The 25196-nt window shown below is 44.1% G+C and overlaps 1 protein-coding gene across 1 annotated transcript in view; it reads left to right on the top strand.

Annotated features, from left to right (window-relative positions):
• Positions 1-233: 233 nt before the first annotated feature.
• The window catches only part of hsdl2 (hydroxysteroid dehydrogenase like 2), a 145921-nt gene continuing 120958 nt past the window's right edge, over positions 234-25196 (top strand). Inside the window, exons 1-2 of the mRNA XM_033018182.1 lie at positions 234-579; positions 21587-21750. Coding sequence (XP_032874073.1) covers positions 563-579; positions 21587-21750 — 181 coding nt within the window. The 5' untranslated portion in view covers positions 234-562. The remainder of the gene's footprint in view (positions 580-21586; positions 21751-25196) is intronic.

Genomic DNA, 25196 nt, shown 5'->3' on the forward strand with positions numbered 1-25196 from the left:
CTCTCCGGCTTCCTTTTCTAGGAAAGTGAAAATCTGCGATCCTTTAAAAAATAATTATGCACTTAAGTGTGAGAAGAAAATATTGTTCTTACTGAATGAGATGAAGCAACTCCAACTGGCTTTTAAAAAACCCCACAATTCTCAAAAGTTTGCAAGAGATTCTGGCCCAACGGAAATGAGTCAAGGCTTGCTGATTGACGGTACCTTTCACCAATGACTGCAGGGAAGCAGAACGTCAATGGGGATTTTGGGGGCATTGGTGAAATAGGAAGGGAGTGTGGAAAGGCTGGAAAACGCGCTATGGAATGATTTCCAGTGGGGACTTTTAATTAAAAAAAACAATTTAGTTGCAGTGATTTATATTCTATCCTTACTGAAAAAATATCCCCGCACCAGCTCGCTCTTAAGACGGTTGCACTGAAAGTGGAGCAAAGGGCATCTCCAGCGTGGAGCCTTCATTGATTAGTCTTTGCGACCTTACATCCCCACCCCCACCACACCGACGATTTGCGACCGGGTCGGGTTTATTTTTGCACATTGCCGTTACAGTACTATCCCGAAGATGTTACAAAACACGGGGTAAGCAGATTTATTAAGAAAACGTGCGTACAACTTTGTTTACCCGGCTGAAAAGCAAAAGGGGAACAAATCCGAGGCACCATAACTGCACTGAAGTTTGGTGATCGCTATTTAACATCTTTACGACGTTCTCAAAATTAACAATTTTTTTTCCACCTCACGAAAATGAGAAATCATGGACAATTATAGCATGCACTTCAAAACGCTCGTTATCATGTGGTCATTTACTAGATATATAGATCAGTTTTGAGATTAAAATATGTTAATAGAAAACGATAAGGCCTGCGAGATTATTTAAAAAATAAGGTTAGTGACATGAAATTGGTGTGGTAAAGCCATATTAACTTCGAGAAATTCAATTATTACTGTAAAGAGTAAGTATGCGTGTGCATGTACAGGATTGTGCTGTAGATTTCACCATCTGCACAAGGGACTGCAGGTGTTAGAATCTTGTGCAAAAAAACCCAAAGTGCTGGAGGTACTCAGCGGGTCAGGCAGCATCAGGATAATGTTTCGGATCGGGACCGTTTTTTTTTCAGACTGAAGGAGTAGAGGGAGGGGTGGAACAAACCAGTCAAGTGATAGGTGGATGCACGTGATTGGGAGATGGTGGAGATAGTGAAAAGGACACAAACTGATGTTTTGTTGAAAGAATGTTTTGAAGGTGGGATTATTGGAGATGGGACATGTAGGCTGGTGTGGGCAAGTTGGACCAAAGGGCCTGTTTCCAAGCTGTAAGACTCTATGTCAGATGAGGAAAGACGAGAAGTGAACTGAAATTGATCCATTTCCCTCCTGGGATAAATTAAGTTGTATCGTAAACCAGAGGAAGAGATATGTGTGGAAGGAGTCAGTAAAGGGGGCATGGCGTGAATGAGAGATGAAAGGGAGAGGAGGGAAAATGAACAGGTGGTGGTTGGAAATGTGTGTGCATTGGGGTGAGAGGATGGGGTATGGGTGGTGTGGTGGAGGGTGGAGGGTGGAGGGGGGGGGGGGGGAGTGGTATTACTGTAAATTCGAAAATTCAGTGTTCAACTGTTGGATTGTAGGCTACCACACAGACTATGTGCAGTTTGTCCTATTCGGTGATGCTCCATTCTGACAGTGGAGGAGACCGATAGTTTGCTATGGAATGGGAAGGAAAGTCAATATAGTTAGCAACTGGAAGTTCCAGGATGCCTAGGGAGACAGATTTTACGTGTTTGGCGAAGCAATCACTTAGTCTGTGCTTGGTCTCGCCCATGTAAAAGAGGCCGCATCAGGGCAGTCACGGTGGCGCAGCGGTAGAGTTGCTGCCTTACAACAAAATGCAGCGCCGGTGACCCGGGTTCGATCTACACTACGGGGGCTGTCTGTACGGAGTTTGTACATTCTCCCCGTGACCTGCATGGGTTTTCTCTGAGATCTTCAGTTTCCTCCCACAATCCAAAGACGTACAGGTTTGTAGGTTAATTGGCATGATAAATGTAAAAAAAAATTGTCCAGTATAAAATTGTCCAACTTCCACTATATATATATATATATATATCCACTCTGGACTTTTCAGAAGGTACAAGGAGTGCATCAGATACAATAGATAACGCTGGGTGCAACTGAATCTCGATCTCACCTGGAAGGGCTATTGGAGTACAAGGATGAGTGTTGTGGGAAAAGGTTTATATTTCCAGCGGTTGCAGGGGAAAGTGCCTGGAGAGGGGCAAGCTGGGTGGGATGAGTGAACCAAGGAATTGCAGAAAGTGTGATTGCTGAGGAAGGGTGTGGGGTCAGGAGCATGTGACTGGTGGTGGAATCATGTTGAAGGTGGCGGAAATGTCGGAGAGCGATGTGTGGGTGCTGAGGATGCTGGGGTGAAAGGTGAAGATTAGGGAAACTTTCTTGTACCACCTGGGGGAAGTGGGTGAGAACAGCACTGTGGGACAAAGAGGAGTAGACATGGGAGAGGGATTCATTCACAACCACTGGGGAGAAAGCATGTTTCCTAAAGAAGGAGGCCATTTTTGATGTCAGAGTGGAAAGCCACGTCTTGGGAGCAAATGCAATGAAGACGGAGAAATTGAGAGTAGGGGATAGTGTTGACAAGAGGTAGGGTGGGAGGAGCTGCGGTCAAGGCAGCTTTGGCAGTTGATGGGTTTGTAATCGACGTTTGTAGATATGGGATTGAGATAAGGGAGTGAGATGTCAGACGTAGTTCAAGTGAATTTAAGGGCAGGATGGAAGTTAGAAGCAAAATCAACGAGATCTGCACAAGTACAGGAGGCAGCTTCAAAGCAATCATTGATGTCGCTAGAAAGAATTGAGGAATGGTGCTGGTGTGCATTTGCAGCAAGGCATGTTCTCGTGTCCAGCAAAAACATGGGTATAGCTGGCAAGGCCTTACTGATGGGGAATGTAGTTGTAAAGAGACTGGTTGTCCATGGCAAAGATGAGGCGAGTGCGATCCAAGGAATTGGAAGTTATTGAAGTGGTGAAGAGCTTGTGAGGTATCCTGCATGTTGGTTGGAAGAGACTGAGCAAAGGGAGGGAGTCAAGATAGAATCAAGGTATTTGGAGAAGAGTTCAATGGGACAGGAGTAGGCCGGAACAATGTGCCTGCCAGGACAGTCTTGTCTGATGAAGTATCTTGACCCGAAACATTGCCCATTCCTTCTCTCCAGAGATGCTGCCTGTCCCGCTGAGTTATTCCAGCTTTTTGTGTCTATCTTCGGTTTAAACCAGCATCTGCAGTTCCTTCTTACACAGGATAGTCTTGTTTGTGGATTTTGGGAAGGAGATAGAAATGGGCTGTGCAGGTTTGGGGAACTATAAGGTTCGAGTATGTGTCGGAGCGATCGATACATTCTGCACTGGTTTTAGAGATAGTAGCCTGGTAATCGTCAGTGGTCAAGGTCAGGGAGTAAGTACAAGGAGGTGTCCGAGGTTGACATCTGGCTTCCACAGAGTAGAGATCAATCTGCCAGACCACAACCACCATCCTTGTCAGCTGGTTTGGTGACGAGGTTAGGATTGGTACTAAGTGAGTGGAATATGCAGAGTTGGAATGAAAGTTGCCCACCTCAAGAACCAACATTTGGCTCTTTGGGTATAGGCCAACTTCTGCCAGAGCCACACTATCACTTTCCAGCTGTCTTATTTTCCTGTAGGAAAGAATAAGCAACTTATTCTTTCACATGGTAGACAAAAGTGCTGGAGAAACTTAGCGGGTGCAGCAGCATCTATGGAGCGAAGGAAATAGGCTGAAGAAAGGTTCAGTCTGAAGAAGGGTTTCGGCCAGAAACATTGCCTATTTCCTTCGCTCGATAGATGCTGCTGCACCCGCTGAGTTTGTCCAGCACTTTTGTCTACCTTCGATTTTCCAGCATCTGCAGTTCCTTCTTAAACACTTATTCTTTCACATACCTAGGAACTCTCCTTTTATTCTTTTGTGGTTTACTGTCACAAAAAAAGGTCAGTTCCAGCCGCTACTAATTCAATGGCATATCTTTGGAATGTGGGCTTCAACTGAGCTTGTTGGAAACCCACTTGGTCTGGGGTAAAACTGCAAACTCCACAAATACTTGCACTTGGGATCAAACCCAGGTTGCCAGAGCTGTGAGGGTGCAGCGTCATTAACTTGGTTGCATATTTGATGACCTATGGCCCTGTCCCACGATGCAAGTTCATTCAAGAGCTCTCCCGAGTTTAAAAAAAAATCAAACTCGTGGTAAGCACGGAGAATGAACGTAGTGGGTATGTCGGAGCTTGGGGACATCTCTTAGTGGCTCGTAACGCTAACGGCAGGTACTCGGGAAGACTCGCTAACGGCAGGGAAGACTCGTGAAGATTTTTCAACATGGTGAAAAATGTCCACGAGAGCCCCGAGTACCGACAAGTGGCCATTACCGTAAATCTCCGAGTTCGAATTAGGGGAAACTCGAGAGAACTCTTTGAATGAACTCGTACAGTGGGACAGGGGTTTCAGTGGCTGGAAAGTGCTGCCAGTGGCTGTGGTGGAGGCAAATACAACAGTGGTGTTTAAGAGGCTTTTGGATAGGCACAATAATATGGAGGGATATGGATCATGTGCAGGTAGATAAGATTAGTTTATCTTGGTATCGTGTTCAGGACAGACATTGTGGGCCGATGGGCCTGTGCCAGGTTTGTACTGTTCTATGTTGGTGATGGAGTCGTCTTAAGTCCTGAAGTATGAAATGACTGTCCTGCCTTCTGATCTGTGCTGCAAACATGCAGCTGCTGAGTGAGTATGAGGTTGGGCTTGGTTGTTACCAGCATTTTAATAAAGGAAAATGAAAGGCAAAATATTATTTAAATTGAGAAATGTTGATATAGAAAGCAACCCAGTTGTTGTTGTACACCAGTCACTAAAAGCATGCAAGCAATCAATGTAGAAAGTGGTACAGTGCCAATAGACAATAGGTGCAGGAGTAGGCCATTTGGCCCTTCATAGAAACATAGAAATTAGGTGCAGGAGTAGGCCATTCGGCCCTTCGAGCCTGCACCGCCATTCAATATGATCATGGCTGATCATCCAACTCAGTATCCTGTACCTGCATTCTCTCCATACCCTCTGATCCCCTTAGCCACAAGGGCCACATCTAACTCCCTTCGAGCCAGCACCGCCATTCTATGTGATCATGGGTGATCATCCCCAATCAGTACCCCGTTCCTGCCTTCTCCCCATATCCCCTGACTCCGCCACCTTTAAGAGCCCTACCTAGCACTCCCTTGAAAGTATCCAGAGAACCGGCCTCACCCACCCTCTGAGGCAGAGAATTCCACAGACTCGTAACTCTCTGTGTGAAAAAGTTCTCCGTTCTAAATGGCTTACCCCTTATTCTTAAACTGTGGTCCCTGGTTCTAGACTCCCCCAACATCGGGAACATGTTTCCTGCCTCTAGAGTGTCCAAACCCTTAATAATCTTATATGTTTCAATAAGATCCTCTCTCATCCTTCTAAACTCCACAGTATACAAGCCCAGCCGCTCCAATCTCTCAGCATATGACAGTCCCGCCATCCCGGGAATTAACCTTGTAAACCTACGCTGCATTTTAATAAATGTTGGTTTCACCATGTAGAAATTACAGCAATGTTTATACATAGTCCCCCCATTTCATGGCACCATAATGTTTGGGACACAGCAATGACATGTAAATGAAAGTAATTATGTTTAGTATTTTATTGCATATCTTTTGCATGCAATGACTGCTTGAAGTCTGCGATTCGTGGACATCACCAGTTGCTGAGTGCCTTCTCTGGTGATGCTTTGCCAGGCCTGTATTGCAGCCATCTTTAGCTTATGCTTGTTTTGGAGGCTAGTCCCATTCAGTTTTCTCTCCAGCATATCAAATACATGCTCAAATACATGCTCAGATCGGGTGATTGACTTGGCCACTCAAGAATTGACGATTTTTTAGCTTTGAAAAACTCCTTTGTTACTCTCAGCAGTATGTTTGGGATCATTGTCTTGCTGTAGAATTAACCGGCCAATGAGTTTTGTGGGATTTGTTTGAACTTGAGCGGATAGGATGTGTCTGTACACTTCAGAATTCGTTATGCTACTACCATCAGCAGTTGTATCATCAATGAAGATAAGTGAGCCAGTACCTTCAGCAGCCATACATGCCCAGGCCATAACACCCCCACCACCGTGTTTCGCAGATGAGGTGGTATGCTTTGGATCTTGGGCAGTTTCTTCTCTCCGCCATACTTTGTTCTTGCCATCACTCTGATACATGTTAATCTTCATCTCATCTGTCCACAAGACCTTTTTCCAGAACTGTGGTTGCTCTTTTAAGTACTTCTTGGCAAACTGTAACCTGGCCATCCGTTTTTGCAGCTAACCAGTGGTTTGCATCTTGCAGTGTAGCCTCTGTATTTCTGTTTATGAAGTCTTCTGCGGACAGTGGTCATTGACAAATCCACACCTGACTCCTGAAGAGTGTTCCTGATCTGTTGGACAGTTGATTAGGGATTTTGCTTTATTATAAAGATCATTCTTCTGTCATCAGCTGTGGATGTCTTCCTTGGCCTGCCATTCCCTTCTTTGGCCCAACTTTGGTCCTCATGTTGATAAACAGCAATAAAAGTTTCCAAAGGTGATGTAAAGATGGAGGATATATTAGGTGCTGAGAGCTCTCTTATACCTGCACACCTGAGCAATTACAAACACCTTTGAAGTCATGTGTCCCAAACATTATGGTGTCCTGAAATGGGGGGGGACAGGGGGGGGGGGGGGGGACAATGGATAAACACTGCTGTAATTTCTACATGGTGAAACCAAAATGTATAAAAATACCCTTTGATTAATTCTGACAATGTGCTCTTTAACCACAAGTGATTTTTTTCTATTACAAACCTCACATTATGGAGTACAGAGGCAAATAAATAAATGATGGGTCTTTGTCCCATCATTATGGAGGACACTGTATGTTGACCTTTATTGGATGAAATGTTGAACTGACATTCATTCAACAATTATATGTCTCTGGCGAGACAATGCTAAGGTGTGTCTTTATCACTTGAGAAAGTATATACTGATATAGCAGCAGAACCTCACCTGAATAACTTGTGATGTGGGACTGTTGTGTATGGAAAGACTGGGTCAACTTGGCCTGTACGCAAAAATGTTTTGAAGAATGGAGGTGGGGGGATCTCGTTGCAATATACAAAATTCTGACAATAGATTGGATGTGGTGGTGGTGGGGGGGGGGGGTTACCGTGACTAGGATGTCCAGAATAAGATGGCACAAACTCAGGTTAGGACTAAGAGGAGGAGTAATTTCTTCACTGGGCACATTTGCTATCAAGGGCCATGAAATTAACTAAAATGATTCTAGGTTAAGAGGTTTAACATGGATAGAATAGAGAAACTAGAATTGATCCCTTGGAACAGAAAGAGGTGAAAATCGAATAGCCACAGACAGTGAAAATCTTAAAGACTGAAACTGCTGGAAATACGTGGCAGATTAGGCATCATGTGTGGAAAGAGAAATATTTAATGTTTCAGGTCCGAGAACATTGGTCAGAGTAGGAGAAAAATGATACAAATTAGATTTTAACTGGAGAATGGGAGTGGGGATGGGTAGAATAAAGGAAATGTAAAGAGAGTCAAGTGAAGTGTTTAATTGTCATATGCACCAGGAACAGAACAATGACATTTTTATTTGCTGTAGCTTTATAGACAATTTAATGCAACAACACAACAAATACATACACAATAATCCATAAAATTGTCTATAACTTGCCTGTTTTACGAGGTTATCAGTCCATGATAGTGCAAGCAACATATACAGTGCAATCTTTTAAAAGCCCACTGCAGTTTGTTTTAATGAGGTAGGGTTGTGCAGTGTGATTCCAGAGTTTGATGGTTGAGGAGAAGAAGCTGTGCTTGAACCAATAGGTAACAGTTCATAAGTTCTAGGAGCAGAATCAGGCCATTCGGCCCATCAGGTCTGCTCCGCCATTCATTCATGGCTGATCTACCTTTCCCTCTCAACCCCTACTCCTGCTTTCTACCCATACCGTCTGGCACGAGTACTAATCAAGAATCTGTCAAAATATCCGCCTTAAAAACACCCGCCTTAAAATATCAATTGACTTGGCCTCCACGCCCATATGTGGCAATGAATTTCACAGATTCACCACCCTCTGACCAAAGAAATTCCTTCTCATCTCCTTTCTAAAGGTACGTCCTTTTATTCTGAGAAAATTGCTTTTGGTCTTAGACTCTCCCACTAGGGGAAACATCCCCACATTCATTCTATCCAAGCCTTTCACTATTCGTTAAGTTTCAATGAGGTCCCCCCTCATCATTCTAAACTCCAGCGAGTACAGGCCTAGAGCCTTCAAACACTCATCATATGTTAACCCAATAATTCCTTGGATCATTCTCGTAAACCTCCTCTGGGCCCTCTCCAGCACATTTCTTCCTCAGATATGGGGCCCAAAACTGTTCACAATACTCCAAAGGCTGTCTGACCAGTGCCCTATAAAGCCTCAACATGACATTCCTGTTTTTGTATTCTAACCATCTAAAAATAAATGCTAGCATTGCGTTTGCCTTCCTTACTACTGATTTGACTTACAAATTAACTTTTTCGGGTATCCTGCACAAGCACTCCTAAGTCCCCTTGCACCTCTGATTTCTAAATTCTCTCCCTATATTCTACACCTTTAATCCTACAACCAAAATGCATGACACAACATTTTGCTACGCTGTTCCATCTGCCACTTCTCGGCCCAATCTCTCCTAGGCCTTCTGCAGAGTCCCTGCTTTCTCTGCACCACTTGCCCCTTCACCTATCTTCGTATCATCTGCAAACTTGGCCACAAAGCCTTCAATTTCCTCATCCCTATCATTGATGTACACTGTGAAGAGTAGCGGCCCCAGCACCAACCCCTGTGGAACACTGCTAGTCACTGGCAGCCGACCAGAAAAAGCCCCTTATATTGCCACTCTTTGCCCTCTGCCATCCAGCCAACCTGCTATCCATGCTAGTATCTGCCCTCTAATACCAGGTGTCGTCATCTTCTTAAGCAGCCTCGCGTGTGGCAATTTATCAAACTCCTTCTGAAAATCCAGGTAACCATATCCACTGACTCCTTTGTCTATCCTGGTATTTACCTCCTTAAAGAACTCCCAACAGGTTCCTCAGGCAAGACCTCCCTTCTATAAAACCATGGATGAGAGCAAATGCTTCATTTAACAGTAGGAGATGCAACTACAATCAGATTGTGTTTCTTTGCCTCGGCAATCTGTTGTTAATTACAAGCCCGTGGGACATGCCCAGCAGGCTATACAATACTAATCGAAAAAACATGTCAAATTGCTTACAGGCAGAGGTGTCCAATTCTGATAAAGACTGAAAGAAAGAACGAGTACCTGAAGTCAGGGAATTCAATGTCGAGTCCAAAGGCTGCAGAATGCCCAGATGAAAGATGGGGTAAAATTCCTTTAGATTGCATTGTGCTTGTTGTAATAGTGTAGTTGGTTAGAGACAGAAAAATCAGAATGAGAGTGGGATGGTGAAATGAAGTAGCTGGCACCCAGAGCAGTTGCTTCTGTGGACTGAAAGCAGGTCTCCACAGAGTGAACATCAGTATCTGTTTGGTTTCTTCAGTATCAGTGTGGAAGAGGCCATGCTGCAAAGTTTGAATGTAGTGTAGATGGGATGTCCTCAAGAATTCAGAGTACCTGTGATAAACGGGAGAGCAAGTGTTGAAGATGAAGATAGAGGTATTTAGGTATAGACAATAGACTGAGAAACTATCATTGGATTCTGTGGGTTTGTAGAAGAAAATATTTGGTTTGCATATATACTAAACAAAATCCATTGTTTTCATGGCCAAATTCTGCCACAAAACATGTATATACCCATGAATCATTGGCATAATGCAGCTTGATGACTGAAGTTGGGATAACAGTGTCAAATGGGTCCAATCCACAGGATATTTAATGAGGCAAAGTGATGCTCTATTGAGCGTTGAGCTATTATAGATGCTTGAGAATCTCAACACATCTGTCCTGAGTTTAGATGTTATGGAACAATTAGTTTCATGCCTTCATTAAAGATTGTGTGCCATCATTAAAGAGTACCAGAATCATGGCTTTTTGAGTGTAAGTGGATTTTAAATTCTCCTTCACTTCATGAACTCATTCTATTTCGTTGTGACTTGCCACGCAATCAACTGTCTGACTGAAACGTCACCAATCCATGTTCTCCAGAGATGCTGCCTGACCCAAGTACTTTTTACTTGTTTTGTAAACCAGCATCTATAGTTCCTTGTGCCTACATTTGACTGCAGCGGTGTTGGGTGAAGACTTCCTTTTAGCATATTTTGAGAATGAGCACAATAAAACAAAATAGCAGCTCTGTTTGAGGTTATATACACCATATATTATTTTGTTTTTTTAATTGTTAACACTCTGTGGTGTAAAGTATATGGTCCCCATTTTACTGTTCACCATTTCACTTGAAGGACAGAAAGTGTGAAGTTCAGTTTTCAGATCAGTCGAGCTGATAAAATTGGCTCACTGGCTTTTAAACAGATTCAATGGTCAGTGGAGCAAAATTTATTGCGATCATTATTCTGCTTCATGTAATAATCCTCCAAACAACAGTGTTGTAGTTCTAACTATTTCCTTACTTTGCTTCCAACCTTCAAAGACTGTTTCAGATAAGGCAGTAAGGTAGGTAATGTTTAACCTGTTTTAATTAACATAAGTACTAATGCAAATAATGATTTAACTTAGATCACTTTTACAGTCTCCCTCCCAGGTTGGTGGGGTTTAGGCTGTGTCATGCGTTTATAGTCATCACATGATGTGGTGTACGCTGTTGTAATGCTGACAGATGAGCTCAGCATGAAAAACAACTTTTGTTTCACCACCAAGGAGGGTAGATGAAATGTTTATAGAATGTTTAAGTCTTGCTTGTTGCAGTTAATTGGCAGTTGGATGAAAAGGTTTTAATTTCACTACAATTTTAAGTATACACCAAACATTCTGAGGCAGTCTTGAGTTTCATACATTGTTGTGGACTTTGGCCTACTTTGTCATTCCTGATTTTTGAAGGGAGTGTTCATGAGCTTTGTGCACTGATTAGCATAATGATTTAATCCTTCCTTTTGTATGAAATAGAACTTTATTGAATTAACAGTGGAACAGTTTGCTTTAACCCCTGATCAAAATTGAAACATTTAAACTCTCAGTATATTACATTCGTCAATAAAATACTGTTTTTGCTCTCTCTCTATTGATATAGCATGTTCAACTGCAATGCCTGAAAAGGGAGGCATCACCATTTATTTTTAGTGCTCAGCACGGTCCTATAGGTGGAGACGCCCCTCAAAATAAAGGAAGGGATTCCACGCCAGTGGGCCACATGAGTGGCTAGGGCGGGGATAAATTTGTGAAATTTGAGCAATATATGTAGACTGTATTGAATATTTTGTACAGCCTCTGAAAATGTCAGATGAATTTTTTGCACGGTTCATGTATTGCATATATTTATTACCTGAATAAAGTCTATTTTGAAATTTAAAAAAATAGAATAAAATAAACACTAATGAAATTATCTGATTGTGGTGTTGAATATAAGTTTTGGTCAGGATGTCCTGAGAACTATCTTGCTTTTTTTCTTCGAGATCTTGTGTTGTGGACAGCTAAATTCAATTATTGATAAATATATCTTTCAATGTAACATTTCTAAAAATGTTACAGCTGGATTTTGTAAAGTCAGAAGCGGGTTTGAAACTCATAAGCTATTCAGAGTAGGGGGTGCTATCAATCAAGGAGTGGCTGGAGTTTGTACTGGAATATTTTACTTTCAAGTGTGAAACTTGCTTCTCCATAGTTGTTTGTTTGGTTAAACCCTTTTGCTATTTATTTACATTGGTGACCTTCTAGTGAAACATTGTTGAAGAAAATGGTTACTGTAGTTTAGTCACCGCACAAACAAAAATAAAATTGATTATTTTTTGTTCTATTTAAAATTGCTTATCAGCTGCTGAAGAGAATTTTCACGCTGTTTAAAATCCTAATAAGTGATCACAATTACCGGTGGAAATTGCAGACTGCTGCACTTCTGTTTGAAGTTCTTTGCAACGGATCATCAGATTTGCTTTAGATGGGTTTTTATGCAGACCATTTATTACATATAACATACAGAATTCTTATCCTTATTTTCAAACTTCATTTTTTTCTCAGTAACCTGATGTGCTCAAATCTCAGATTCCCTCTGTAAAGAGCTGCACCTCTCCATCCCTCTCCTGTAAGATGCTCGTTAAAAATTTCCTCCTTTATCAAGATTTTGATCACCTTCCTGAACATGTCCAGATGTGGCTCATGTCAGATTTTATTGCATAATATCTATTTATTACTAAAATACTCTTGTTTGCTTGTATGTCTGCATGTCCGTGATTTGTCTGTGAGTGTGATCCTGAAATTACGCCAAAACGGTACACGATAGCGCTACAATTTTCACCCACCTTGCTCACCATTGTCCTGTGGTGTGCTGTATTAAGTTTCGTTCAGATTGATGGTATATTTTACAAGTTATTGACATTTTAAACTTAAAAAAAAATGTAAACAGCACCACCACTTGCCGTCTTTACTTGACTGGCATCACAAAGGCCACCTAACAGGTCCTCAACAGCAGTTGCGGCCTTTGCACAATTTCAGACCGCCATCTGTTCTTCCTTCCTCACAACAGCTCCACGGGTAAGTTTCTTCCATTTTACTGCTGCTCCAGGCCTGCTGGGAAGGAGAGGAGCAGCACCGGGCGTGCGGGGAGGGAGAGCGCAGGGAGGGAGAGGAGCGGGATCCGGGACAAGGAGTTGTAGCCGGTGTGGGGTCCGGGGGCAGAGAGAGGCCGCCCGCGCTAGCGACCCGCCCGCGGGGAGGGAGAACATGGGGATGGAGAGGAGCGGCACCCGACACAGCCTCGGCCTCTCCCTCCCCCGGCTCCACGCCGCTCAGCCCATCCCCCCCCAATAGCCCCCGCCTCAAATACAACTTAATCACTAACGTGGTGGAGAAAACGGGGCCGGCGGTGCTTTACAGCAAGATCCTGGGGAGTTGAGGAAGGAGTGTGGGGGGATTGATGGAGAGGAGGGGGTAGGGAGGGAGAGGAGGGGGGAGAGGTAGGGTGGGGATAGATGGAGAGGGCAGTGGGGGAGGTGAAGAGGTAGAGTGGGGGGGTTGGGATAGGAGGGAGATCAGGAGTGGGGGAGCAGGGGGATAGAGGGAGAGGGGGGTGTAGGGAGGGGACAGGGGTTATAGACAATACAAAGACATTAGGTGCAGGAGTAGGCCATTCGGCCCTTCGAGCCAGCACCACCATTCAAAGTGATCATGGCTGATCATCCCCAATCATTACCCCGTTCCTGCCTTCTCCCCATATCCCCTGACTGCTATCTTTAAGAGCCCCATCTCGCTCTCTCTTGAAAGTATCCAGAAAACCGACCTCCACCTGAGGCAGAGAATTCCACAGACACAACTGAGAAAAAGTGTTTCCTCGTCTCCGTTCTAAATGGCTTGCCCCTTATTCTTAAACTGTAATCTCAGGTTCTGGACTCTCCCAACATCGGGAACATGTTTCCTGCCTATAGCGTGTCCAAACCCTTAATAATCTTATACGTTTCAATAAGATCTCTTCTCATCCTTCTAAACTCCAGAGTATACAAGCCCAGCCGCTCCATTCTCTCAGCATATGACAGTCCCGCCATCCCGGAGATTAACCTTGTAAACCTACGTTGCACTCCCTCAATAGCTAGAATGTCCTTCCTCAAATTAGGGGACCAAAACTGCACACAATACTCCAGGTGTGGTCTCACAAGGACCCTATACAACCGCAGAAGGACCTCGTTGCTCCTATACTCAACTCCTCGTGTTATAAAGGCCAACATGCCATTCACTTTCTTCACTGCCTGCTGTACCTGCATGCTTATTTGGAGGGACAGAGGGAGGGAGTGACTGAAGGTAGGGAAAAGGAGAGGGAGGGAGAGGTGAGGGAGGGTTTGATGGAGGGGAGTTTTAGGAGAGGGGAAAGAAGAGGGAGGGTGAAGGGGAGGGGAGTTATTTATTTTTAGTTAGTTAAAGTGTTTTTGTTTCTGGAGTTCTAGACTTTTTTATGTGGGGGGTGGGGGGGGGAAGGGGGAAACTACCTTTCAGGGTCCCTACCTGGTCGGAGAGGCAGCTTTTCTCCGGGCTGCAGCTTCGACCCGTCCTCGCGGCCTACCAGCGGGCCTGGAGCGGCGTTTCCTGTCGGGCACTGCCCAGAACCACGGCTTCGGCAGCGGCACAGCGCTGGAGCGCTATCGTGGAGCGGGCGATGCCTTGCCTGGGTCGCCGCGCTGGAGCTCCGGTGAGCTGAAGACCGCCGAGTAAACCATCGCGGAGCTGCGGGTTTGAGGAGCGGCCAGCTGCGGGCGGCGGCGCTGACTTTACACCGGGAGCCTGGGATCTCTAGATGAGATCGCCAGTAGTGGAGCTCCAACCGGCGCGGCCTTGTTGGCTTCGGAAGCCGCGGCCTCCAGTACGGAAGCGGCCGTTCCAGGTGTCCCAAGCCGCTGCGAGGATTCTCCCGACGCCGGAGCAACATCACCCGGCGAGAACGGCCTGGAACATCGGGCCTCGTAGAGGCAACTGTGGAGGCCTCAATGGGCCCGACTATGGGTGAACTGGGGTTGGGGACTGGACTTTGTGCCTTCCCTCATGGTGGGAGCCATTGTGGGGGGATGTTCTTTATGTTTAAACCTCTTATTAATGTTATGTCTGTATTCTTTCTTTATGCGCTGCACTGGCAAGAAGCATTTCACTACACCTAGGTGTATGTGACTAATAAATAACCTTTGAACCTTTGAAGTTTTGCAGAATGAAGGGGAATTTAGGATGGGGTAGGAAGAGGGATGGTGAGGTATAGGGATGGAGAGGTAATGGAAATATTAAACGCAAAGTTATTAACTTTAACTTATTAAATTCTGCCGTCAGCCGAACATGCGCAGTTGGGGGCTCTGGTTCAGTGGTGGAATATTGCGTTGGGAGACCAGGCCTCCTGTGTAACAGTTGGGTCCCACTTGGTCTAATATCTGATAAATGTCTTGGATTTCAAATCGCCAACAATACTTGTAGAGTACAAGACTTCCAAAAAAATGAAGACTTGCTCTCCTTCATGACTTTGATACAGGATGCCCGCTTTCTCATCCAACCAACAGAGAGGCTTTGGCTGGGAATCTTTTCAGGAAGCAGCTGGTCACTTAATCCGGTTGCAGGGTTTGTGGATTTAAGAGTTCTACACTGTATGGCAACTGGGAATACTGTAGGCGGTGGCTGTCTCTGGGTGGGGTTGACATTCACCATGCCACCCTCTGTCTGTTTTCTTCCCTGCATCCCCTTTTGTTGTTGAATCCAGTCTTTGGAATCTTGTTTAGAGTACTCGGCTCTGTCCCTTGGCAACCCAGAGACTGGTTTCTGGGCTCACTCATTGTATTGATCCTGGTTGCTCAAGTCAGTCATTGGACTGTGACCTCCAGCCTGATTACAAAGCTGCGCTGTGTTCACAGGCCAGCCCAATGTCTATGGGTCCAATCTTTGCAACTGGAGAACAGATCCAGGTCCTTGCGCAGAGAAACCAATAGAGTATAATAATGGTTGGCAGTGGTCTATCGATTTCATGCTGGAAGAGGCTACCATACTGGTTGGTGCAGGTCTATCATTTCAAAAGACAGAGTCCTGGTGGTACTGTAATACTGTCACCTTAACAGTGGAGAACAGTGATGGTAGGTCTGTTGTCCTTTTAATGAGCTTGCCTGAAGAATTGATACAGCTGCAATGCACTGGAAGGTTCTGGGAATTTTCATCCATGCTGCAGACTCTGCCCTGAAAAAGCAGGAACGGGGTACTGATTCAGGATTATTAGCCATGATCATATTGAATGGTGGTGCTGGCTCGAAGGGCTGAATGGCCTCCTCCTGCACCAATTTTCTATGTTTCTATTCTTGTTGGGGGCATGTACGTGAACCTGAATGATGGACAGATGTTGCGGGCAGACACAAAATGCTGGATTAACTCAGGGCAACATCTCTGGAGAGAAGGAATGGGTGACGTTTCGGGTCGAGACTCTTCTTCAGGCATGCTGCCTGTCCCGCTAAGTTACTCCAGCATTTTGTGTCTACCTTCAATTTAAACCAGCGTCTGCAGTTCTTTCCTACACATATTGTAGTACCATGATTATCAGTACACAAGAAGAAAAGGAGTGAAAAGGGTTTATCCTCTGTGGGGAAGGTGTAATCAGCTAGCTTTATAAAGAATATTTCATTTGTTTTTGCTCCCCAATTGTCTGTAGTTTACTGACATTTTGTTTCCTGCATTCAATATATTTTACTTGGTTATTATAACATAAAAGGAGACCATTTGGCACTTTTGAGTAATGACAGCTCTTACCGCAATCCTCTAAATACTTTGCTCTCACCCATTTTCCTGCAATTTGTGCAGTGAATGCAATTTCACCTACTTTGAGGACAGCAGTGTTTCAGGAATAGATAGAAACAAGGAAGTGCAGATGCTGGTTTACAAAAAAACCCGACAAAGTGCTGGAGTAACTCGGCAAGTTAAGAAAAGTCTTGACCCAAAACATCACCTATTCATGTTCTCTGGGGATGCTGCCTGCCCTGTTGAAAACTGATCACCAAACTCGGTAACCTGGGCATCGACCCCTCCCTCTGCAACTGGATACTGGACTTTCTAACCAACAGACCCCAGTCTGTTAGGTTAGACAAGCACACCTCTTCAACCCTGAGCCCCCTCCTCTACTCCCTCTTCACCTATGACTGCACACCTGTAAATGGTACTAACACCATCATCAAGTATGCAGATGATACAACGGTGATTGGCCTCATCAGCAACAACGATGAGTCGGCCTACAGGGAGGAGGTCCAGCACTTAGCAGCATGGTGCGCTGACAACAACCTGGCCCTTAACTCCAAGAAGACCAAGGAGCTCATTGTAGACTTCAGGAAGTCCAGAGGCGGCACGCACACCCCCATCCACATTAACGGGACGGAGGTGGAACGTGTTTCTAGCTTCAGGTTCCTGGGAGTCAACATCTCCGATGACCTCTCTTGGACCCACAATACCTCAACTCTGATCAAGAAGGCTCACCAGCGTCTCTTCTTCCTGAGGAGACTGAAGAAGGTCCATCTGTCTCCTCAGATCCTGGTGAACTTCTACCGCTGCACCATCGAGAGCATCCTTACCAACTGCATCACAGTATGGTATGGCAACTGCTCTGTCTCCGACCGGAAGGCATTGCAGAGGGTGGTGAAAATTGCCCAACGCATCACCGGTTCCTCGCTCCCCTCCATTGAGTCTGTCCAAAGCAAGCGTTGTCTGCGGAGGGCGCTCAGCATCGCCAAGGACTGCTCTCACCCCAACCATGGACTGTTTACCCTCCTACCATCCGGGAGGCGCTACAGGTCTCTCCGTTGCCGAACCAGCAGGTCCAGGAACAGCTTCTTCCCGGCGGCTGTCACTCTACTCAACAACGTACCTCGGTGACTGCCAATCACCCCCCCCCCCCCCGGACACTTATTATTATTTATTCAAATAATTTGCTATGTCGCTCTTCCAGGGAGATGCTAAATGCATTTCGTTGTCTCTGTACTGTACACTGACAATGACAATTAAAATTGAATCTGAATCTGATCTGAAGATGTAAAGAATCTGCAGTTCCTTATTTCTATCTATTCCTGACACCATCTGTTATCGAGTGGTACTTGTCATTGCCAGGCCAGAATAACACTTGTTCACAATCTGTTGGATGTTACTGCAAAGTTGGCATTGCTGATTTATATCTTTCATAATATTCAAAGTGCTACAAAGTACAAGTTGTTGATGACGCAACATTAAATGCAAACAGTTAATATTGTACAGGAGATAAAATTAAATATCAGGCAAAGGTCTGAATACACATGTGGCTTCCATAGTTCAGTATGGGTCTTGGTGCGGTCATTGAATCAGTATGTTCCTTTGAACAAATATCAAGATGTTTCTTTGCACATTACCCTCCCTCAATCTGGGACTATTGAAATTCCAGAATCCTTGTTCCCTCTTATCAAACTTGGGTTATGGCTCCTATCCTCCTGCTAACTATGTCTGGCTTTGAACCAATTTAAATTATTGTAATGAGATCACTTCTGTGACTCTTGAGGCACTCTGCCACATTCTGGGAATGCCACTGAGACATGACAAACTTCTGTTGAAAATGGAAGGAGTGTATATCTTTTGTAAGGAGTTCTATTTGTAATTCATTATCTTCTCTACCTTGTCCAATTAAGAAAATAAATTCTGATATGAGGGAGTAGGTGGCGGTGGGGGGGGGGAGGAGGGGTCGGGGGTGTCTGGAGGCTGCTGCTGTAATCACTCTTACCAAGAAAGTAGACTGTACAAAGTGGCGAAGGTATGCCACTTTGTGTACTTTGGCTACTTTGTACAGTCTACTTTCTTGGTAAGAGTGATTACATCTTCAGATGTATTGTTGACAGCCACTACCGTAAGACTTGGATGTGGAGCAGATGAAAACAAGTCAAGGAAGTCATAATGGTTAGAATCCTATGGGGAAATACTAGTTTTGGATTAAAAGGACGTTAAGGCAGGTAAATAATGTAATACTTAATGAGCATATCTACACAGAAAGCTTTAGCAGGAATTGCCTTGCTTGAGTAATAATTCTGTGGAATCTGTTGATAAATGCTGTATATTTTGAACATATGTAAACAACCAAAAGCATTCTACAGAAACTTATATCTGTGTGCTGGAAGTGCTAATCGTTTATTTTCCAGGGACTAAGTTGATTTTATTGATATAGGTTTATTATTGTCATGTGTACCAAGATACACTGAAAACTTTGTTTTATGCACTATCTAGGCAAAGCATTCCATACAAGAGAACATAAAGTTGTGCAAAAGGGAAAAGAAACAGAGTGAATATTTTAGTGTCATCGTTAATGGAGAAAGTGCAAGGGCCACAATGAGGTAGATCTGGAGATCGTCTATTCAAGTGTCTGATAATAGTGATGAAGTAGCCTAGTTTAGTTTAGTTTGGAGAAACAGCACGGAAACAGGCCCTTCGGTCCACCGAGTCCGCGCCGATCAGCGATCCCTGTACACTAACACTATCCTACACACTAGGGTCAACTTACAATTTTTTTTTAACCTAAGCCACTTAACCTGTGTGTGAGTACAGACAACACCAGTAGTCAGGATCGAACCTGGGTCTCTGGCAATGTAAGGCAGCAACTCTACTGCTGCGCCACTGTGCAGCCCACAGACATAAAGTGCTGGATTAACTCAGCGGATCAGGCACAGGATCGAACCTGGGTCTCTGCCACTGTGAGGCAACTGCTTTACCGGCTGCGCCACTGTGCCGTCCTGTTCTTGAATCTGGTGGTAGGCTTTCAAGTTTTTTTGTGCCTTCTGCATGACAGGAGAATGGAGAAGAGAGAATGTGGTCTTTTATTAGGATGGCTGCTTTCCCTAGGCTGGGTAATGTATAGATGGAATCAGTTATGGGAAGGCTGGTTTGCATGTTGGACTGGGTTGCGTTCACAACTCTCTGCATTTCTTGCAGTTTTGGGCATAGTTACCATACTAAGTTGTGATGCATCTGGATAGAATGCTTTCAATGATGCATGTGTAACTACTCCTAAAAGTTGTTGGAGACAGGCTGAATTTCCTTAGCCTTCTGAGGAAGTATCGGTGATGGTGTGCTTTCTTGACTGTAGCGTCAATGTGGTTGGATCAGGATAAATTATTGGTGAATTTTGCAATGAGGAACTTGAAACTATTGATCGTCTACATTTCAGCACAATTGATACAGACTAGAACGTGGACTCCAGCACGCTTCCTGAATTTTTATAAGATCATAAGTGATAGGAGGAATTAGGCCATTAGGCCCATTAAGTCTGCTCCACCATTCTATCATGGCTGATCTATCTCTCCCTCCTAACCCCAATCTCCTGTCTTCTCCCCATAGCCTCTGACACCTGTACTAATCTAGAAATTTGAAGACCAGCTACTTTGGTTTGCTGATATTGAGGGAGAGGTTGTCTTGACACCATGCTACTAAACTCTCTTGTCTGTCATGTATGTTTAAGAAGGAACTGCAGATGCTGGAAAATCGAAGATAGACAAAAATGCTGGAGAAACTCAGCGGGTGAGGCAGCATCTATGGAGCGAAGGAAATAGGCAACATTTCGGGTCGAAACCCTTCTTCAGACTGTGAGGGTGGAGGGTGGGGGGGAGGAAGAGAGGTAGAGGCAGAGGGCTGAGGGAGAGCTGAGAAGGGGAGGAGAAAGTAAGGACTACCTGAAATTAGAGAAGTCAATGTTCATACCGCTGGGGTGCAAACTGCCCAAGCGAAATATGAGGTACTGCTCCTCCAATTTATGGTGGTCCTCACTCTGGTCATGGAGGAGGCCCAGGACAGAAAGGTCGGATTCGGCATGGGAGGGGGAGTTGAAGTGCTGAGCCACCGGGAGATCAGGTTGGTTTTGTGAACCGAGCGAAGGTATTCGGCGAAGCGATTGCCAAGCCTGCGCTTGATCTCACCGATGTAGAGCAACTGACATCTAGAGCAGCGGATGCAATAGATGAGGTTAGAGGAGGTGCAGGTGAGCCTCTGCCGCACCTGGAAAGACTGCTTGGGTCCTTGAATGGAGTCAAGGGGGGAGGTAAAGCGACAAATGTAGCATGTATGAACATTGACCTCTAATTTCAGGTAGTCGTTACTTTCTCCTCCCCTTCTCGGCTCTCCCTCAACCCTCTCGCTCTACCTCTTCCTTTCTTCCTCCCCCCCCCCCCCCCCACCCTCACATCAGTCTGAAGAAGGGTTTTGACTCGAAACGTTGCCTATTTCCTTCGCTCCATAGATGCAGCCTCACCCGCTGAGTTTCTCCAGCATTTTTGTCCATCTGTCTGTCATGTATCAGAACCAGAATCACACTTCATTCGCCAAGTATGTTTTGCAACATACGTGGAATTTCATTGGCCAGGTCAGTCATACAATTAAAAGCAACAGATCACTAAAAAAATACCCATATTTTAACATGAACATCCACCACAGTGACTCCTACACATTCCTCATTGTGATGGAAGGCAAAATAAAGTTCAAGTTTCGTCTTTCGTCTTGTCATTGTTTTAGATCTTGCCCACTATGGTGATGTCAATTCAAACTTGTCAATGGAGTTAGAGCAGCATTTAGCCACACAGTCACAAATGTATAGGAAGTATAGCAAGGGCTGAGAAAACAGCCTTGCAGGTGTTGAGAATTATTGTGGAACCTGCTTTGTTGCCTATCTTCACTGATTGCGGACTATGGGTCAGGGAGTCAAGGTTTATTCAAAACAATGTAATCTTTGCATCAACTTTAACCAAAATCATATGCAATGTAATAATTTTGTTTCAAAATGCACAAGCAATTTCCAATGAGTTTCTTCTTTTATCTCCCACTAGGAAACTTGCAGGTCGCACACTTTTCATTACCGGTGCCAGTCGTGGCATTGGTAAAGCAATTGCCTTGAAGGCAGCTAAAGATGGTGCCAATATTGTGATTGCCGCTAAAACTGCAGAGGCACACCCCAAACTACCAGGCACAATATACACAGCAGCAGAGGAAAGTAAGTATGTGCATTACTTGGGTTTTAAAGGGAGAAAGGGAAAATTAAAGGAAGAAATAGAATATAGTTCAAATCATGCTTGAACGGTATATCTCATCAATGAGATGTTAGCTGGACTGATGTGCCAAATTCTGGATACTGCAATTCAGTAAAACAATGTGATGGTCTTAAACTGTAAAGAACAGTTTCTTAGACGCAACTGCAGACGAGGGACATTATAAGGAGTAGTTGGATAGTGCAGGATGACCTTTCTAGGAAAAGAGAGCTAATGTTGTACCACTGCTATCTGATGTAGGGAGTGGGTTGATGCTGAAGTTAAATGGGTTTATACCCAATTAAATATTCAGATGGGCATACATTTGAATGCAAAGAAGCTGAAAGCCTAACACAGAGTTAAATTATGGAGCAGAATGGCTAAGAAATCCATGAATGGTTTAAAAAAAAAAATCTTCTGTCAAACTTGCTTGCTGAATATAGTCAGATATTCAGTGTAATCAAATCAAATTTGTAGTCTGTTTACACAGTAATATACTGCTTCACAGATGATTAATTGTATAAAATTTCATACGTGGGGCAACAGTTGGGGTTAGGTTAGAGATTCAGCGCGGAAACGACCTTCGGCCCACTGAGTCCACACCGACCGGCGATCCCCACACTTTAACAATATCCTATGCACACATTGGGGACAATTTACATTTATACCAAGCCAATTAACCTACAAACCTGCTCATCTTTGGAGTGTGGGAGGAAACTGATGATCTTGGAGAAAACCCATGCAGGTCACGGGGAGACGTACAAACTCCGTATGACAGCACCCGTAGTCAGGATCAAACCCGGCCCTCTGTTGCTGTAAGGCAGCAATTCAACAGCGGCGCCACCGTGTCGGATCTTGGTCAAGGATGCCAGCTTGAGGAAGAGGTGCCAATGATGGATTAGTTAAAATCATGAGTTCAGGATTGCAGGATTTGGAGATATTAAGAAGATTGAACATGTGAAGGATGTTGGTGAATTGGGTACAAAGTGGTGGGGCATTAGAAGTGTTGGCAAATGAGGATGGGAGTTTTGAAATAAAGCTATTGTCCAAATTTGATCTAACATTTAGAGATAAATCGTTGATTTAAAATGAAGCATATGGAAAATAACTGATTATGAATACAACTGATTAGTTTAATAAAAGCTTAGAATGAAAATGTGTAGGAAGGAACTGCAGAAGCTGGTTTAAACCAAAGATAGACACAAAATGCTGGAGTAAGTCAGCGGGACAGGCAGCATCTGGATAGAAGGAATGGGTGATGTTTCGGATTGAGACCCTTTAGACTGATGAAAATGTTGTTCAAGTTATTCAGCTCCATCCGAATGAATATTTATTTTTAAATCTTCAATGACGGACCATAAATTACTTCCAATGCTGTGAAAAGATCACACCATACATTAAAAAACACTGTATATATGTTCACTGCATGTCACCTGTCTGAAAACCAATTCACACTTTGCTTCTTGTTATCTTCAGGCAATTGAAGTAATCTTTCTGTTACACTTGCATTGTCAGAATTGCCCAACCAATTTAGTTGCAGCTTGCTTCTGTCCAAATCCCACCAAGCAATTTTAAAATATTTTTTAGCCATTCCTTGTTTTAAGCAGTTCATTTTCTTGACCTTAGAGAATCAACAGGCGACTCCTGACTACTCAAGGGAAATTAGAAGGGTCTCAACCCAATACGTCACCCATTCCTTCTATCCAAAAAGGCTCTCTGTCGGATGAGTTACTCCAGCATTTTGTGTCAATCTTCGGTGTAAACCAGCATCTCCAATTCCTTCCTTCACTTTTAATATCACAGCTATTTTATATTAAAGTCAGTGCTTTTTTTGTGATGGAGCACGTCAGTATGGTATAATGGCACCTCCAAAAAGATATGTCATTATTTTGTTTTCTGGCCATCTGATACGTACAGTCCATTCAGGAAGTATTCAGACCCCTTCACTTTTTCCACATTTTGTTACGTTACAGCCTTATTCTAAAATGGATTAAATTCTTTTTTTTTTTATCATCACACAATACCTCATAATAAAAAAGTGAAAACAGGTGTTTGGAAAAGTTTGCAAAGTAAATAAAAAGAAATAACTGAAATATCACATTTACATAAGTATTCAGACCCTTTACTCAGTACTTTGTTGAGGCACCTTTGGCAGCGATTACAGCCTCAAGTCTTCTTGGGCATGACGCAATCAGCTTGGCACACCTGTATTTGGGTAATTTCTCCCATTCTTCTCTGCAGATATTCTCAAGCTCTGTCAGGTTGGATGGGGAGTGTCGATGCACAGCTATTTTCAGGTCCCTCCAGAGATGTTTGATCGTGTTCAAGTCCGGGCTCTGGCTGGATCACTCAAGGACCTTCACAGACTTGTCACAAAGCCACTCCTGCGTTGTCTTGGCTGTGTGCTTAGGGTCGTCGTCCTGTTGGAAGGTGAACCTCCACCCCAGTCTGAGGTCCAGAATGCTCTGGAGTAGGTTTTCATTAAGGATCTCTCTGTACTTTGCTTTGTTCATCTTTCCCTCGATCCTGACTAGTCTCCCAGTTCCTGCCGCTGAAAAACATCCCCACAGCATGATGCTGCCACCACCATGCTTCACCATAGGTATGGTATTGGCCAAGTGATGAGCAGTGCCTGGTTTCCTTCAGACATGATGCTTGGCATTCAGGCCAAGGAGTTCAATCTTGGTTTCATCAGACCAGAGCACCAGAGAAAACAACCCTTTTGGCAAACTCCAAGCATGCTGTCATGTGCCTTTTACTGAGGAGTGGTTTCCGTCCGGCCACTCTACCATAAATGCCCGATTGGTGGAGTGATGCAGATATAGTTGTCCTTCCGAAGGGTTCTTCCATCTCCACAGAGGAACTCTGGAGCTCTGTCAGAGTGACCATCGGGTTCTTGGTCAACTCCCTGACCAAGGCCCTTCTACCCCGATTGCTCAGTTTGGCCGGGCGGCCAGCTCTATGAAGGGTCCTGGTGGTTCCAAAGTTCTTCCATTTAAGAATGATGGAGGCCACTGTCCTCTTCGGGATCTGCAATGCTGCAGACATTGTTTTATATCCTTACCCAGATCTGTGTCTTGACACAATCCTGTCTCGGAGATCTACGGACAATTCCTTTGTCTTCGTGGCTTGGTTTGTGCTTTGACATGCGCTGTCAACCGTGGGACCTTATTTATACAGGTGTGTGCCTTTCCAAATCATGTACAATCAATTTAATTTACCACTGGTGGACTCCAAACATGTTGTAGAAACATCTCAAGGGTAATCAATTGAAACAGGATGAACCTAAGCTCAATTTTGAGTGTCATGACAAAGGGTCTGAACACTCATGTAAATGTGATATTTCAGTTATTTATTTTTAATTACTTTGCAAAAATCTCTCAACATCTGTTTTTGTTTCTTCATTCTGGGG

The sequence above is a fragment of the Amblyraja radiata genome, chromosome 3 (assembly GCF_010909765.2).
Source record: "Amblyraja radiata isolate CabotCenter1 chromosome 3, sAmbRad1.1.pri, whole genome shotgun sequence".
NCBI classification, from domain to species: Eukaryota; Metazoa; Chordata; class Chondrichthyes; order Rajiformes; family Rajidae; genus Amblyraja; species Amblyraja radiata.